At 40.4% G+C, this 14460-nt stretch overlaps 1 protein-coding gene across 1 annotated transcript in view; it reads left to right on the top strand.

Moving 5' to 3' along the window:
* col24a1 (collagen type XXIV alpha 1 chain) overlaps positions 1 to 14460 on the top strand; it is a 78893-nt gene that overhangs the window by 36853 nt on the left and 27580 nt on the right. Inside the window, exons 15-28 of the mRNA XM_076088373.1 lie at positions 849 to 902; positions 1260 to 1304; positions 1709 to 1762; positions 1992 to 2045; positions 3027 to 3080; positions 4043 to 4096; positions 4187 to 4240; positions 5084 to 5128; positions 5401 to 5454; positions 6600 to 6644; positions 9812 to 9865; positions 11057 to 11110; positions 13118 to 13171; positions 14284 to 14337. Of these exons, the coding sequence (XP_075944488.1) occupies positions 849 to 902; positions 1260 to 1304; positions 1709 to 1762; positions 1992 to 2045; positions 3027 to 3080; positions 4043 to 4096; positions 4187 to 4240; positions 5084 to 5128; positions 5401 to 5454; positions 6600 to 6644; positions 9812 to 9865; positions 11057 to 11110; positions 13118 to 13171; positions 14284 to 14337 (729 nt within the window). The remainder of the gene's footprint in view (positions 1 to 848; positions 903 to 1259; positions 1305 to 1708; positions 1763 to 1991; positions 2046 to 3026; positions 3081 to 4042; positions 4097 to 4186; positions 4241 to 5083; positions 5129 to 5400; positions 5455 to 6599; positions 6645 to 9811; positions 9866 to 11056; positions 11111 to 13117; positions 13172 to 14283; positions 14338 to 14460) is intronic.

Genomic DNA, 14460 nt, shown 5'->3' with positions numbered 1-14460 from the left:
CACCAGACTTACAGGGTCCAGATGGATTCCTAGTTGAAGCCACATGTCGTTGATGCCAGAATTAAGCCATGTCCTCTCACTCACTTAAGCTTTGTTTGCATATATTGTTAATGTGATAAACTTTTAGATTGGATTGGAGTATGATAGCAAATCATTCGCCTCTACGTACATCTATAATACTGGAAATGGATCATTTTAACATACGTATACAAACATGGTATTCTTGTTTGTCCACGTTTATTATGATATTCATCAACTGCCCGCCAAAGGGCTTTTATTAACCCCTCTAGTCTTTAAAATATCCCCTCCTCCCTTCCCCTACCTACCCCATCAAGACAACCCAAGAAAACAAAGCTGAAAAATAGAAAAGCAAAATATATATAAATATATATTTGTTTACTTTGTTTGCTGGCAGATTGTTGTTTGCCATTGATTCATTGCCAGCAACATAGTTGCCAATGACATGGTTGCAGCAGTCATAGTGAAAACCACCATCATCAGTGGCCATCAGTGACCATTCTCACCTCGCGTCTGTCAATTAGAATGGATGTTGTTGGCTGGAAGTGGTGAACACGGCCAAGCCCATACCCATAAAACACAACTGGATACACTGATACACAGCTTAGTTGTGTTGTAAGGTTGTGACAATAAGGAATGCTCTGTGTTGAAAACAGCAGATAGTGTTCGTGTCAAAATAACGTCCCTGCCAAGAAGAAATATTTGAAACATTTAGTGTGAAATATGCCATTGAGTCTCAGGTAACAACCATTGGCCAGTATAGAAGTGTGCGTGTGTTTCTGTTTATTTGTGATACATCAATTCTATTGTGTACCTCCTTCCCTCTACAGGGGGAGGCTGGGCCTGAGGGACTGCGAGGACTGCCTGGTTTGGCGGGGCCTCAGGTAAGTTAGACATTGGCTACTGCAAATGCTGCAAATTTTAGGAATATACTGTACAGTACTGTCAAATCATTGAGATATCTAAAGTATCCACTGTATGTCCACATCATAAATCTAGCACCACCATAAATACATGTTCTGGCCTGTCAAAATATATGAAGACAAAGACAAATAAGTTTCAAAACATTTGCCACAATGTCAATTTGTATTATCCATCAGCCTCCTCCTTGACTTCACTTCATTTCAAATTCCTGCTTCAAAACATCTTCTGTAACTGAAGTCACATTTTCCCTTTCTTCTCTTCTCATTAATGGACTGATTCTTCTATGTTTCCCTCCTTCTTTCCTCTTCCTGTGGCAGGGGCCAGCAGGACCAGCCGGCCTGCCTGGATTGAAAGGTGATAAGGTGATCTAAATATTTGTATTATTGCAGTGTATCTGTGTGTAATGTGTCAGTAGTAGCCCAGCTCACATCCTGTTAACATTTGGATAATGCAGCCACTATGAACTCAAATGTAATAACATGATAGTAAACAGAGCACGTTAACAGTAATTTATGTAAGAAATTGACATTGCTCCAAATGTGTATTGGTCCTTTACAGTGTTGTCATTTGTTTTTCCGATATTCAAACTGAATTTTAACTGCAACTTACCTTGAAAGTTTACAAGTGTTGCTGCATGATGTTCTTATGTATACAGTATATACTTGATTTACAGGTACACCTTTTTGTATCTACTGTATGGCCGTATTGTGATCACTGTGGCAGACTAGTGTTGTGTTATATCTCTGTATGATACTGTGAAATTCAGGGTGAAGTGGGACGAATGGGCGAACCTGGAGAGATGGGGCACCAAGGTGATAAGGTACGTCTCCCGTCACACAAGTACGATTTTAAGTAAAACACAGATGCACACCATTTGAACATTATGTGCATGGAACTATTGTTCCCAGTCATTTTTAAAAAGATAATTCAATATTTTATTCCCACGCTCATAGATCATGACATCATTAGTAAAAATACTCATGTTTTGTCGAGAACATGTCACTTGATAATACTTTTACAATTCATGCAGTGTTTTCTCTTTCTTTCAGGGTGTTGTGGGTGCACCTGGTCCTACTGGGCCAAAAGGGAAACCTGGACCACCGGTATGTGAGTGTGAGTGTGTATGTGTCTCTGCAGCCAAGGGTGCATGTGTAGAAATTCCTGAAGGTGTATTTATTTGCGTGTTTATGTGTGTTTGTATATTTATATATTTTATTCTGTATTTTTATGTTGGATGTATGTGTGTGTGTGCGCGTGTGTATGTGTGTGTGCGCGTGCGCTTGCCATGTTGTACAGGCTTTGTACAGGTTTTATATACAAAGCCAAGTAAACACGGTGTGCCACAATGAGATTGGGAATCTATATTTGTTATGTGTAAACTGAAGTAAACTCCGTCACATTCACAACACATCACCTTTATTGTGCACTTGCTGTTAGTGAGTTCCAATGAGGGAAGAAAGAAGCCTACATTATTGTGAATTAATGTCTCTCTCTTTTCACGGTGGAATACTGTATAAAGAAGTTCAGATGCTGTCCTGTTCCAGAGCACCTAGTTCCTATGCAGCATCAGCTGTTGCCATAGTTCAAGTGACCACAGTCCTCTGAAGAAACAGAATAACCGCACTGTTCACTACAGTATCATTTGACGAAGAAGAAAAAGATGTGGCGTACTACCACACAGTGTTAAAGTTTATCCAAACTTAATTAATTCAGTATCGTTTCAGGAAAACAGCTTTCTTGTCCATAGTTTTGCAAATACAGCTGCACAACATGCCCACACAATGCATACTAAGCCAGCAAGCATTACTTGAGAGAGAGAGAGAGAGAGAGTTTAGTCTTAATACCTGATAGCAAGTGTCCATGCAGCATCATGTTGTGACCGATTGGTGCTTAGTTTGTTGTTGCTCTACACCCATCAGTGGGACTAAGCATCATATCGAATGGCTACAAGAACACAATGTGGCATCACATTAGTCACATCTATACTCAACTTCATGTTGAAGAAAAAACAACAGAATACATTACCTAAATGGTGACAGAATGAACACGTAATAATTAAGATGTGTTCTCTGTATTTTAAACAGGGTAAAATTGGCGACATCGGGGCACAGGGACCACATGGACCTCCAGGACCAGAGGTAGGACATGCATATCGGCAACTATCTTGATAAAGGATTAATTGTTAAAAAGTATTTTGTTGAGATGGATCTGAGAACAGTAAATCAGTATAGTCAGTATACTCCGTACAGTACATCAGTAAGTATCCATTCCATCTAACATTGTGTTGTATGGTGTGATGTTTGAGGCCTATGGGAGCTGTTGGTATTTAGACATTTAGTCCTTTTATTTCATTTTACACTATTCTACGGCGTTTCATAATAATAACAAATTGAAATGATACTTAGACTCAGTGGAATAGTTGAATTATTCATGATTCACTTATATTGACATACTATGAGTGTGGGCAATGGAGACATTAACCAACTCGTCTTACTAACCCTAAAATAGGCTGCAGTGCTCGATATACAACAAGATGAATCTTGTGCTTTTTCTGTTCTGGCATCTCCCTCCAGCACGTTTGTGCGTTGGAAGTAGAATACCTCACCTTTTGTCAAAGAGGTCATTGTTGATGTATATGGAAAGCATGGAAAATGCCAAAGAGTGCAACATGACCATAAGTCACATAGGCCACAGCTAAGAGGTATAACTCCCTAAAATGAGTAATTGTGTCATGGCAGGTGTGCCTGAAGGTATTCAGCCTCTATCTGCTCACTAGCAATCCATCACCATCTTTATATCAGTTTGCAATAAGTCTGCCTATACTCTCCCCTGTGTCTGCCTCATGTGTGCAGGATGCCTTTAGTGATTTGCAAAGAGGAGCTGCTGTAGTACATCAACATAGGCCAATAAATAGGCCTACTTCATACCTGCCTTTTTAAATGCAGTATAATTCTACCCGTCCTGTAATTTAGACAGAGATGTAATGAGTTAATTTACTGTGTGGAATCAAACTCCACCACATAAGTCACGTGACTCATCATTGCAGGTGAATTAATAACATATAATGATAATAATTTAACTCTCCTCCTGTTTTTGAAAGGGATTTCCTGGGGACATTGGAGTACCAGGGCTCAACGGTCCACCTGGACCAAAGGTAAGACAGCATCTCTCGCTCTTTCTCTCTGTACATCCATCCATTCGTTAAAGTCGTCCCACTGAATTCATGCATTTGGCTGTGTTTCAGGGTTTGCAGGGTGCCAGAGGGCCCCAAGGCCCGCCAGGACCACAGGGAACACAGGTGAGACAATTCAACATCTTACTTAATCCCACACGTCTGCTCGGTTCTTGACTCACTGACACAGAAAAGTGGAAAATATGGCTCTTGAAGGGATTTCCATTGGATCATTAGTCAAGATTAACTTAAAGCCACGATTAACCAACACAATACTTCTCATTTAGTCACGGTCATATCTCAAACAGTTGAAGCTTGGATCCTAGTGGGAGGTTTTTTTCAATACCATAACTCTCGGGACATGTTCCACTGGGTGAAGTCATGATTCATCATTGGGTGCTTATAAAAACAAGTTCCCTGGAAAAAAGGAACAGAAGCCTTTGTAAGGTGTACAACACACACACACACACACACTTTTCTATTGTGCTAAATGATACAGCCAAACCTGGAAGTTGGCCAATGTAATCTCCTCACACACACACACACACACACACACACACACACACTTTCCTGGTATGGGTCACAGCACCTCAGTCAGATAGACCGCAGAGACAAAGCTGTTTGATACCTGAAAGTATAGAAGTGGAATGTAAAAAGTACCTTCACTTAAGTGCTGTTCTTGAGTAGTACTACAAAGTCGATTACATTTATCTAACTGTAGCTGTAACCAGTGACGCAGGTTTGGTTTCAGAAGCTGGGGGAGCACAGTGAAGGAGGGAGGCTGAGAGTTAGAAGTAGTGCAGTTGGAATGGTACCTTTACTGTGTGTGCATTTCTATGTGTGTTTTGGTGTGCCAGCTGTATTTACTTGTTTGTAATTGATTCTGCCGTGTATATGTGAGCATGTGTTTTTGTTTGTGTTTATGTTTGCAAATATTTGAGTATGATGAACTATACTATGCTTCTGCAGGGTGATGAAGGACCACTCGGCCCACCTGGCAGCGCTGGCCCTACCGTAAGAACTCCCAGATTCACATACGTCAGATACACTGATACACAAAGAGAGACATGCACACAAAATGAGCCTTTTGCAGGTGGTGTTGAATGAAACAATTTGCTTTGATATTCTCTCAGGAAGCAGCTGGGATGAGATGTGATAAATACATTATAAGCTTTGCTATCTTTTGATCATTATGAGTGTGTGTGCGTGTGTGTGTGTGTGTGTGTGTGTGTGTGTGTGTGTGTGTGTGTGTGTGTGTGTCTGTCTCTCTGCCTCTCTTTTTAAAGGGGAGACCTGGAAGGAAAGGCTACATAGGCGAACCTGGCCCGGATGGTTTAGAGGTGAGTCTCGTTCTGTAACAATGTATCATGCCACAACATTGGGGATAACAAAAATGAGTTAATATATGCATTGTGGACTTGAAAAATGGGTTGCAGGATGAACCTCTGATCAATTCAGTGTTTAGTGTCTTAATTGTAATGATAGCATTTTTATTTATATATTTATTTTGCTTGAGGATGAACAAGTAAGGTATTTTCCACTCTAAACCATAAACCCCTTATCATCCAAAACTGAGACTCAGACTTTGATTCAGAAATAATCTTAAATGTCAGTTTTTGGTACAGACCAGAGTTGGTTCAGGGTTAATTTCTAATATGTGTTCTAAAAGAAGTAGGTAGGTTTGTGCTTAGATTGGCCTTCTTTGTTAATTAACACATTACAGTTGAACTATTTAGACAAACACTCTTCTACCGAGTTACTTTTGCCTCCATCGCTTGCCAGGACAAATTATTAGACATTAAGAAATTAAGAAAAATGAAAAGAATGCCTCTGTATGTGTCGTAATAGATTGTGCTGGCCTTATTGTTCTTCTTGTTAGCTTCCTGCCATTCACATTGTTGTGGACCTATGATTCGAAACAAATGAAAAGCATCTACTCTAGCTACTTTACCAGAACAGCCTCCATCTTAATGAACACTACCACTCAGTCTTGTGTTTTATTTAACCATCAGTTTGTTTTGCAGTTTTTTACTACAGCATACCACAGCATTCCCGACTTGATCCTCACCCTTTTTTATTGGCTGAAATTGGCTTTTGTGTAAACCACAAATGCAGTGTCATCATCACTGTGTCACGTGTTTCAAAATGTTATTACTTTGTCTCCTGCTTGCCTCTCAGTGCCAGTTTCACCATGTTTGTGAGCCATTTATTCTAAGCCTAGATTTACTGTGTTATAAACATGCTTTTAATCAGGAGAGAAATGTATGTCTTCCAGGGCTATCATAATACACATTGGCAAACCACAAAGAGAAGCAGCACAAAGTGAATTTACAGTCACATGCAATCTCTGAGTGTGTGCTCCTTTTAACTCTTGTGATCTGCTGAGTCCTGTGCCAGTAGCAGGGCGGGATGGTGACAGAGATCTCTTTAATTACTTAATTACAGGAAGCTAACCAGCACACTGTTTGATGTTTTCTGCTTTCAGGGAGAGAAAGGGGACATGGGAAATGTTGGAAAAATCGGACCACAAGTAAGTTGCTTTCGCAGTTGAGATGTACAGGACTGACATTAATTAACAGCCCTCCTGCTGTCGATTAGTAGCTTCTCATTAAACCCCTTTTTAAGAGTGTCATTGTGGAGTCTGTAGCTTTTATTAGCTTGAGTTCCTGCCCTTGAATGTTTAAATAGTTTGCTTAAAGATGAATGTACTACATGTTACATTGAGATAATGATGTAGTGCTTCCACAAGTGAATTAAACCTCCCAGTGTGGCAACTGTGGAGGAAGTAACAGGAGCATTTTCTGATGTCTTGCTGTTTTCCTGATCCACTTTAAACATTTGGAGACATTTAGAGCCTTTCCCACCACCAAATAGTGTTCTCATCATGAAATCGGCCCCCAGAGTAGAACAAAAGGAACACCAATCAGAGATCCTCTGTGGAAGTCACCTTATTTGGGTTACACACTTGTTTATGGCGCAAACCCTGCCAAAGTGTGTTTGACATGTGGTCTCGCCAAAGAATCAAACTTATGGTGCATGTGCATACTGTATTTAACTTAAGTTGAAAACGTACCAAAAAGATATTAATCTTTGTCCATCAAGTGGCTTTGCCAGTGTCCCAAAACATCTGTGTTGGGATTGTTGTATCAATTAACTGTAAAATCCCAGTTCCATGTCTATTTCTTTCTGCTTCAGTTAATGTTTTATACCCAGCACAACTACTGGAGAGAATTGTTGCGGCATATATCCCCTTTGTTAAAGTACACAACTGCTCTGAACATCCAAAGTATGTCCGTCCTTCCCGGAGGCCCCTTAATGTTAATATTTGCATTCTGTTCATAGTGGAAGCAACCAAGTGGGCCATGTTGGACTGTGGTGCTGCAGTGCACATATGAGAGGGATTAAGCACTTACTGAGTAGAGGGGCCTTTGAAGCCAAGGAGGAGACATGGGGCTATGCAGAGAAAAAAAAACCTCAAAGACATATGGAGGCTTTAATGACTGCCATTACATCACTTTCCAAATAAATGAGATGTGTAAGAAACTGAGAAAGACTGTTTTTGGATAGTGCAATCCAGTTAATCCAGGGTCGGTGCAAGGAGGCTGTAGGCCGTCTGTCTTTATCTGGTACAATCGTATGACCACGAGGCCTCTCGTGAACAGTTTCAAGGGAAATTTTACTGGATGTTTTTACAGTTTCGTTTATTTTAGCCAATTTAGATTGACTGAGGAGTGTTTCATTTTGAACTCAACCTCCAGTCCATGGCTAATAAAACATGTATCAGTCCTCAATTACCAAAGGCAACCAAAGGTGTGCTTAGAAATATAGTTGACATGTCAACCTCTGTGCTTTGATTTTAACGTCAGTGACCCAGTGTGTACTTGCATGTGTGCACAGGAAAGAGGCACGTGTGAGGGAGAACCTTAATACTCTAAACTATAACTGACTTGGGCTGTCTTTCTTCTCTAACTGTAGGGATTACTGGTTATACCAGTGCTTTTGTAATCCAAGCTGTGTCTGAGAAACCCGATCGCCTTCAAACAGTGTTGTAAAAGCTCCAACGTCAAGTCCCTGTAACATGGAAACCCCTTTAAAACAATGTCCTTCTTAAATAATACGGTGTACCACATTGTACCACATTCGTCTCCCAATTAAGGGATTTGAGGTCCATTTAGAGCTCCTGTTCCCATGCCTGCAGGCTGCATCCCTTCACAGACACTTGCATCCAACAGGATAATAGTACTGTTTGGGAGATGATACATGAGTAACACTTTTGAGGCTGTCAGCCTTTCTAGCTGAGTTATGGGAAAGCAAATGGTACAAATTCTCACTGTGTTTATCTTGGTGGTCTGTTTCTTTTCTCTCACTTTGTTGCACTCACTTTATGCATCTGTTAAGTTACTCTCAGTTTCTTTTTGTCCTTCTTTCCCTCTCGTCCTCTAAACACATAGAGGGATACAAAAAAACAAAAGAATAAAAGTAAATAACAATAGCATATACTGTATTATCGTGTGACAAGTAAGATTAGCGGTCATATAGAATTGTGTAACCTTTTCATTATGGGAATAAATCATTTTGCAAGGAAGAGGCGCAGCAATGGAAATTGTCCCTCACAACTAGAGTGAGCCGCAGTCTGACCACGCTGGCTTTTGTGGTTGGCCAGAAGTGAGACAGTGGTCTGTAATTGGGCTGTCATATGAATTATTACAGTAACACAGTTAGGTGCAGATGTTGTGGGAGCTTGCAGTGTCCCGGTGGCTTTAGTGCACATGCTGTGGTGCTGTGTACTTGCATTATTGTGGCTTGGTCTGGCTTGTGATAAGCGCATGTTACTCCGTTTATTGGCCACTCCTCATACTTTCACTATTGTCACACAAAGTTACGCTACGTTTTGTTTTACTTTCATAGAAAATTTAAACACGATGGCAGGATTTCAAAAAGTACTGTACAGCTGCCCTTTCTGGCTGAATGCCGACCCAGACGAAACCAAGTCTTACATTTGGTCTGAAGCTCCAGATTGTCCAGTGGAGAGGCTGGCACTGGTCCAGACCACAGACCCTGTCCCAGACGACTGATCTGGAAGTGGTTAAGATCCTCCAATGACCCTCATATTTACATTAGCTGTTCTTTTCCCCATGAGGGGAAGTAGTTTGTGACTTTTCGGGGCCATCTGCATTGATTTACTTTACGCTGCGATGCGACCAGGCCCCTAGTCAATTCCCAATCGTTGATATTGTGCACAAGAAACAGCGAGTATAATAGTTCCACGATTCACAAAAGCTTCAGAAAATATCAAGGTTGTAACGTTTTGTATAGCTATCTTTGTTGAAAGATCCTCTATTTTTAAGTCAACATGGACTGTAAAACAGTTTTTGTATCAATAATAATATTCCATGGTCACTGGCAAATATTGATGTCATCTGCTTTTGCTTTGTTTTTCTGTGTCTTGTTTACACTGTGCAAGACCCCTAAATATAAAAAACATTCCTTTAAAAAATGATTTATTTTAAGATGCAAAGCTTTTTATTTGTAGCATCTTTAAAGTTATATTGTGAATAAATTCAAAAATGTAAATGAAATTAACCCTGCAGGTTTGTTGCAAAATAACCATTTAATGGATGAACCAGGCCGTCACACTAACATACTTTCTCCTCATGTCCTCTCCTCTCCTCTCCTCTCCTCTCCTCTCCTCTCCAGGGTCCACTAGGCGTCATTGGGATAGCTGGTGTGACGGGAGTTCCTGGTGAAAAGGTAAGGAGTGTGTTTTCTGTCATTACGCTGTCAGTCAGCATCAGCTAGTTGCCTGTCAGTGGCAGACCCCTGTAATTTGGGCTGTGTTAAGCAGCCATGGCGTTAGGCCCCAGAGGGCCCAGAACACATGCTTTGATGAATACTCAACACTCTCACATCCACATCAATAACAATAAAGTCAAAGCCATGTCACCATTACTGCCCCTCATCCATCCGCCCCCCTGCCCGAAGCAAGTAATTATAAGGTTCATTCAGGAGATTCCGGTCTATGTCAGAAAAGTGTATTTCTTCCTAAATGGTGTCATGTGCTGCGCTGACATATATACATTATATATACTACTGCATATGCAGTCATAAAACATATGAAAAAGGATCGCACCACACAGCCAAGTCTTATATAATACTCGTGATGTAATCTGGAGAGGCCCTGAGGCTTTATCCATGTTTGGCTCCCATTGCCTCGCTCTCAGCTTAAAATAATATATTTTAATTGGCTCTGCTCAAGTGACATTATTTTGAAAGAAGTCTGGATGATGTTGATTATTGACATTCCAAAAATAACTTCCCCTATTTTCGTCGCTGTTCCTGTCTCTATCTCAGCCTGTTCCCCTTCCCTTCCGATCTAGAAGCTGTGTGTCAGAACATGTTCTGGAGATGGGAGGCCGTCTGCTTGCCCTCCGCCCCCTCTTACACGAAATCCTTCTCCTGGTTCAATCTGTCAGCACCAGCCATACCTTGACAGCCCCCAAATTCCTTTCACATAATAACAATCCCTGGATTTGACTTTTCTTTCCACTATAGAGCCTTAAAACTACTTTTCTCACGGTTTGATAGAAGTGAAAGAACTAGAATTATACTTGTACGGTCATGAATGTAACGGACAGTTCAAGAAGGATTGAAGCACGACTGACACAAGTGTTGTTAGAGTGGAGACCTAGGCAGCTGTACTGCTCACCCGGGGTTACCTTTGCTTAACGCAACATGCCACCAACTAGGTTTCAAAGTACCTGCTGGCTTTAAACTTCCCTCAACCAGGTGTCAATCTAACCTTCTGCATTTGAGAAGCTGCTCTCGAGTTTCATGGCTTTTTATTAGGAAACGGGTTTGTGAGGCTGTGTTTTTTTTTTTTTGTGTTTAGCTTTCAGGTCAAAGTTTAATAATCAGCTCTCTTTCTGTATTTTTTTCCCCTAGGGCGACCGAGGACCAGCGGGTCCAACAGGTCCAGTCGGGGAGAAGGGGCCAATGGTAAGTGCAGTCACACAGGATGTACTGCAGAGCTCTGCTTCTTGTCTGAGAGGTGGTAAACCCCAAAGCCATAGTGTACAAAAGGAAAAAAGGATTCCCCAGAAATTAGCAAAGCTATATAACAGCCTACCCAAGCTTTAATATATTGTTCAGTTAACTAATGTCAAAGGATGATTCGTATAAAGCTGAACCACTGAACAATTTGGGCTGTAATCTTTGGCAGATGTTTTTTAGCTGCAATGTTTATTTCATGAAAATGAACTCAGACTCACACGGCCTTAAAGGTTTCAAACTACTCAATGTTGCAACTTTTGTAGATATAAATCTTCATAATTCAGCCGTGTCTAATTGTTTTTTCCATAGTAATGTAATGCTGAAAATAAAAATAAAAACAGCTTTTATTTGAGTGACTCTTTTGGATCACTCAATCTGGTATGTATAGATATATTTTATAGATATTGTATTTGGATCTGATGCAAGACCTTTTGGTGTTCTCTGTCTGTGATGTCTCTTTGCCGCCCTAAAATTCTTTGTCAATCCTCTGTTGCTGAGACCTGTGATAAATCTAACTAACTGAAACAATGACGTTTGGTTTATCAGTCTGAAGAGGCGGGTCAGTATCACTCACTCCCAGTTTGTACCTTATTGTGACACTAAAAGGCCCCAGCAGCATTCAGGTTTGTGTTGTATTCGTGTTGTAATTTGAAGTTGGAGATTTGTGGAACAGGAAAAGCACATTTGTCCAATCTTAAAGCGGTTTCAAATGCCAGAGTGGGTAACCTTGTGTCTTATTGACGGTGTTAACATTTTTAGGGACTACACCAACTCTTCAATACTGAAAAAGAACAAAACAAACTGATCCCTGCACACACCTATGTGAAGTCCAGTAAAGACTGAAAAAATATCTTGCTGGACGAGAGTAGTCCTCGTTAACATTGCGACAGAGACTTTTGCACAAAAATAGTAACTTATTGTGATTTTTTGTCTGTTGTTTTGCCCTAAATCCATACTTTATGTTCAACTTGGGTTTGATAAATGTTTGTATATTTGCAGGTTAATAGCGAGTAAATGTTACAACATTAACCCACACACTACTGTGGAAAATGTGTTTTCATGGAAATTATTTTGACAGTATTGATTCTCTGGAGAAAAGAAATATGCTGCTGTCCAGTGCAGCAGTGTCTCCGCAGTCTCCCGTACTGCTGCATGAGAGAGGTTGTCCTGCACCCCTATACTGTCCTGGGGCCTTGGATTATTAACTCAATGTCTGTGGCTTTGGGCCCTGGTCCTGACCTAGCTGGCTAGCAGCCTGGCTGATTGGCTGGCTGGAAAAGAGGGTGACTAATTTGGTGGCTGCCTGGCTGAATAGTTAGATGATTGAATCACTGCTAGTGTGTGTGTGCATGTTTGACTGAGAGAGCAAAAGAGAGCTTTGCGACATATTCAAGGAGTTATGGGGATTTGTGTGAACCAGTTTGTGCTAAAACTAAGCCACTGAGGAGGACTGAGGAGTGGCAGTTTGACTTTGGGCTGTACCACCACAGATGACAATGATAATTTCATGAAGTTCTGTTTCTGTTTAAAGGCAATTTGCAGGGATTATAGCATTTCCTGGCAAAGCCACATTTGTCTTCATTGATTCTGTTTGATATTGTGGTATTATTCCTGAATAGATTATTACAAAAGGAGAATGGTTGTGCTGTGATGAGAACCACAGACACAGCTGTCCCTCTTTTTCCAGTGGGTCTTGAGCATTTTCTAAGAAAATGTAATATGAAATGCAGTTCTGCAGAACAGTCCCTATCCACAGATGTTACAGATGTATTAACATTTTACTGCACAGTCTCGCACTGCTGTTGGGCTTTTCCTGCGCACCAACAAGTCATTGTTGAAGCACTATTGCAGCATAATTTGAATGTGTATAACGGTAACTACTATGCCATTAAACAGTCACATGGTTTCTTGTCTACCTTTCTATAATATCTGTCGTTTCTGTTTTGGTGTAAGGGGTATCCAGGGTTGCCAGGAAGTCCAGGGGACTTCGGCCTGCAAGGTGCAACAGTAAGTGTCATACCTTCGTCAACACTGTGTAATACCATGTAGTGATGGTTTGCATTGGGATGAGCTCACGTAAATCCAATATATTATAATACATCCTGAACCATCCTGAAAAAAGAATTTCAACCGTCCCGAAGTCAGAGTAAACTGTCAAAAATTCAAAATGTTAAATTTTGACCTTGTTATTGTCATCTACACAATTTTATTCAGATAAGAAATGAATGATTTCATTTCTTGACATTAGTAGTTTTATTTATGTATCGCTTGTGTAAGCTGCTTAGAGCTAGTGTGAGGAAGTTCATAATCCCGTCTGTAATATCTATTTTATATTAATGTGAAAATATCTACTTCAAACAACTGGATTTATTTCAGTTTCCTGCCAAAAACAAAATTTGACAAGATTACATTTGAATACATCATGATGACGTTATAACTTACCTTCGCTCGATACAGATTTTAAGCTTGAATGCATCATGATGTAACTCAATGTTAGCCATTAGCTTTGTTATTTAGCCATGCACACTGTTGATAAGCGACATTGCAAACCTGCAGGGGGAGTTAAGGGAAGGGATGATTCTTTTGAAATTCAGTTACTTGCCAAGCTCTATGTTTTATTTTATTTTGCTCACTCTGACTTTGGATTGAGTCATAACTAAATATACTTAATGGACTGAGACGTTTGGATGCATTTACTCATCTTCTCTACTCACTTTTCTTTGGCTTGATATTATAAACACTTTAACACAAGACCAACTTGGACCCTTAAACTGAGTTGGAGGAAAGTGCTCTTGGTTTTTGTAAATACATAACATTTAAGGGGCCGATTTGATATATCAGTTTCCCTGTTTCCCACAATTTAGTTTAGACCCTTGTAAACAGTATGTCTTAGCTGGCAGATTATTCAGTAGTTCTGCTGACGCCTTCATAATGCATCCAGTAGGACTAATGTTGGTGTGGGCTAAAAGTTTGTGTAAATATTCACACTGTATTTTATAGTTTGTCTAACTGCACTATGCCAAAGGAACACTATGAAAACCTTCCGAAATTACTACGATTTCCCAATCTTTATTCTCTCTCTCCGATCCAACTTGTGTCTGTCTTGTTTTTTCTCACAGGGTCTACAGGGGCAGAGGGGTACTGCAGGCATTGCTGGGCCAAAGGGCAGGAGGGTAAGAGCAACCTTTACCTTTTGGGGCATTAGTTGTACTCGTCCTTTGTGTAATATGTATGTGAGCCTACCTTAACTCAACAACTCATGGAAACTTCACTTATCAGACCCTTGGCGGTCTGTT

The sequence above is a fragment of the Anarhichas minor genome, unplaced genomic scaffold (genome assembly GCF_050575085.1).
Source record: "Anarhichas minor isolate MPS153535 unplaced genomic scaffold, ASM5057508v1 ptg000010l, whole genome shotgun sequence".
Lineage (NCBI taxonomy): Eukaryota > Metazoa > Chordata > Actinopteri > Perciformes > Anarhichadidae > Anarhichas > Anarhichas minor.
The sequence above is the reverse complement of the archived record's forward strand: the minus strand, read 5'-3'. Positions and strand labels throughout refer to the sequence as shown.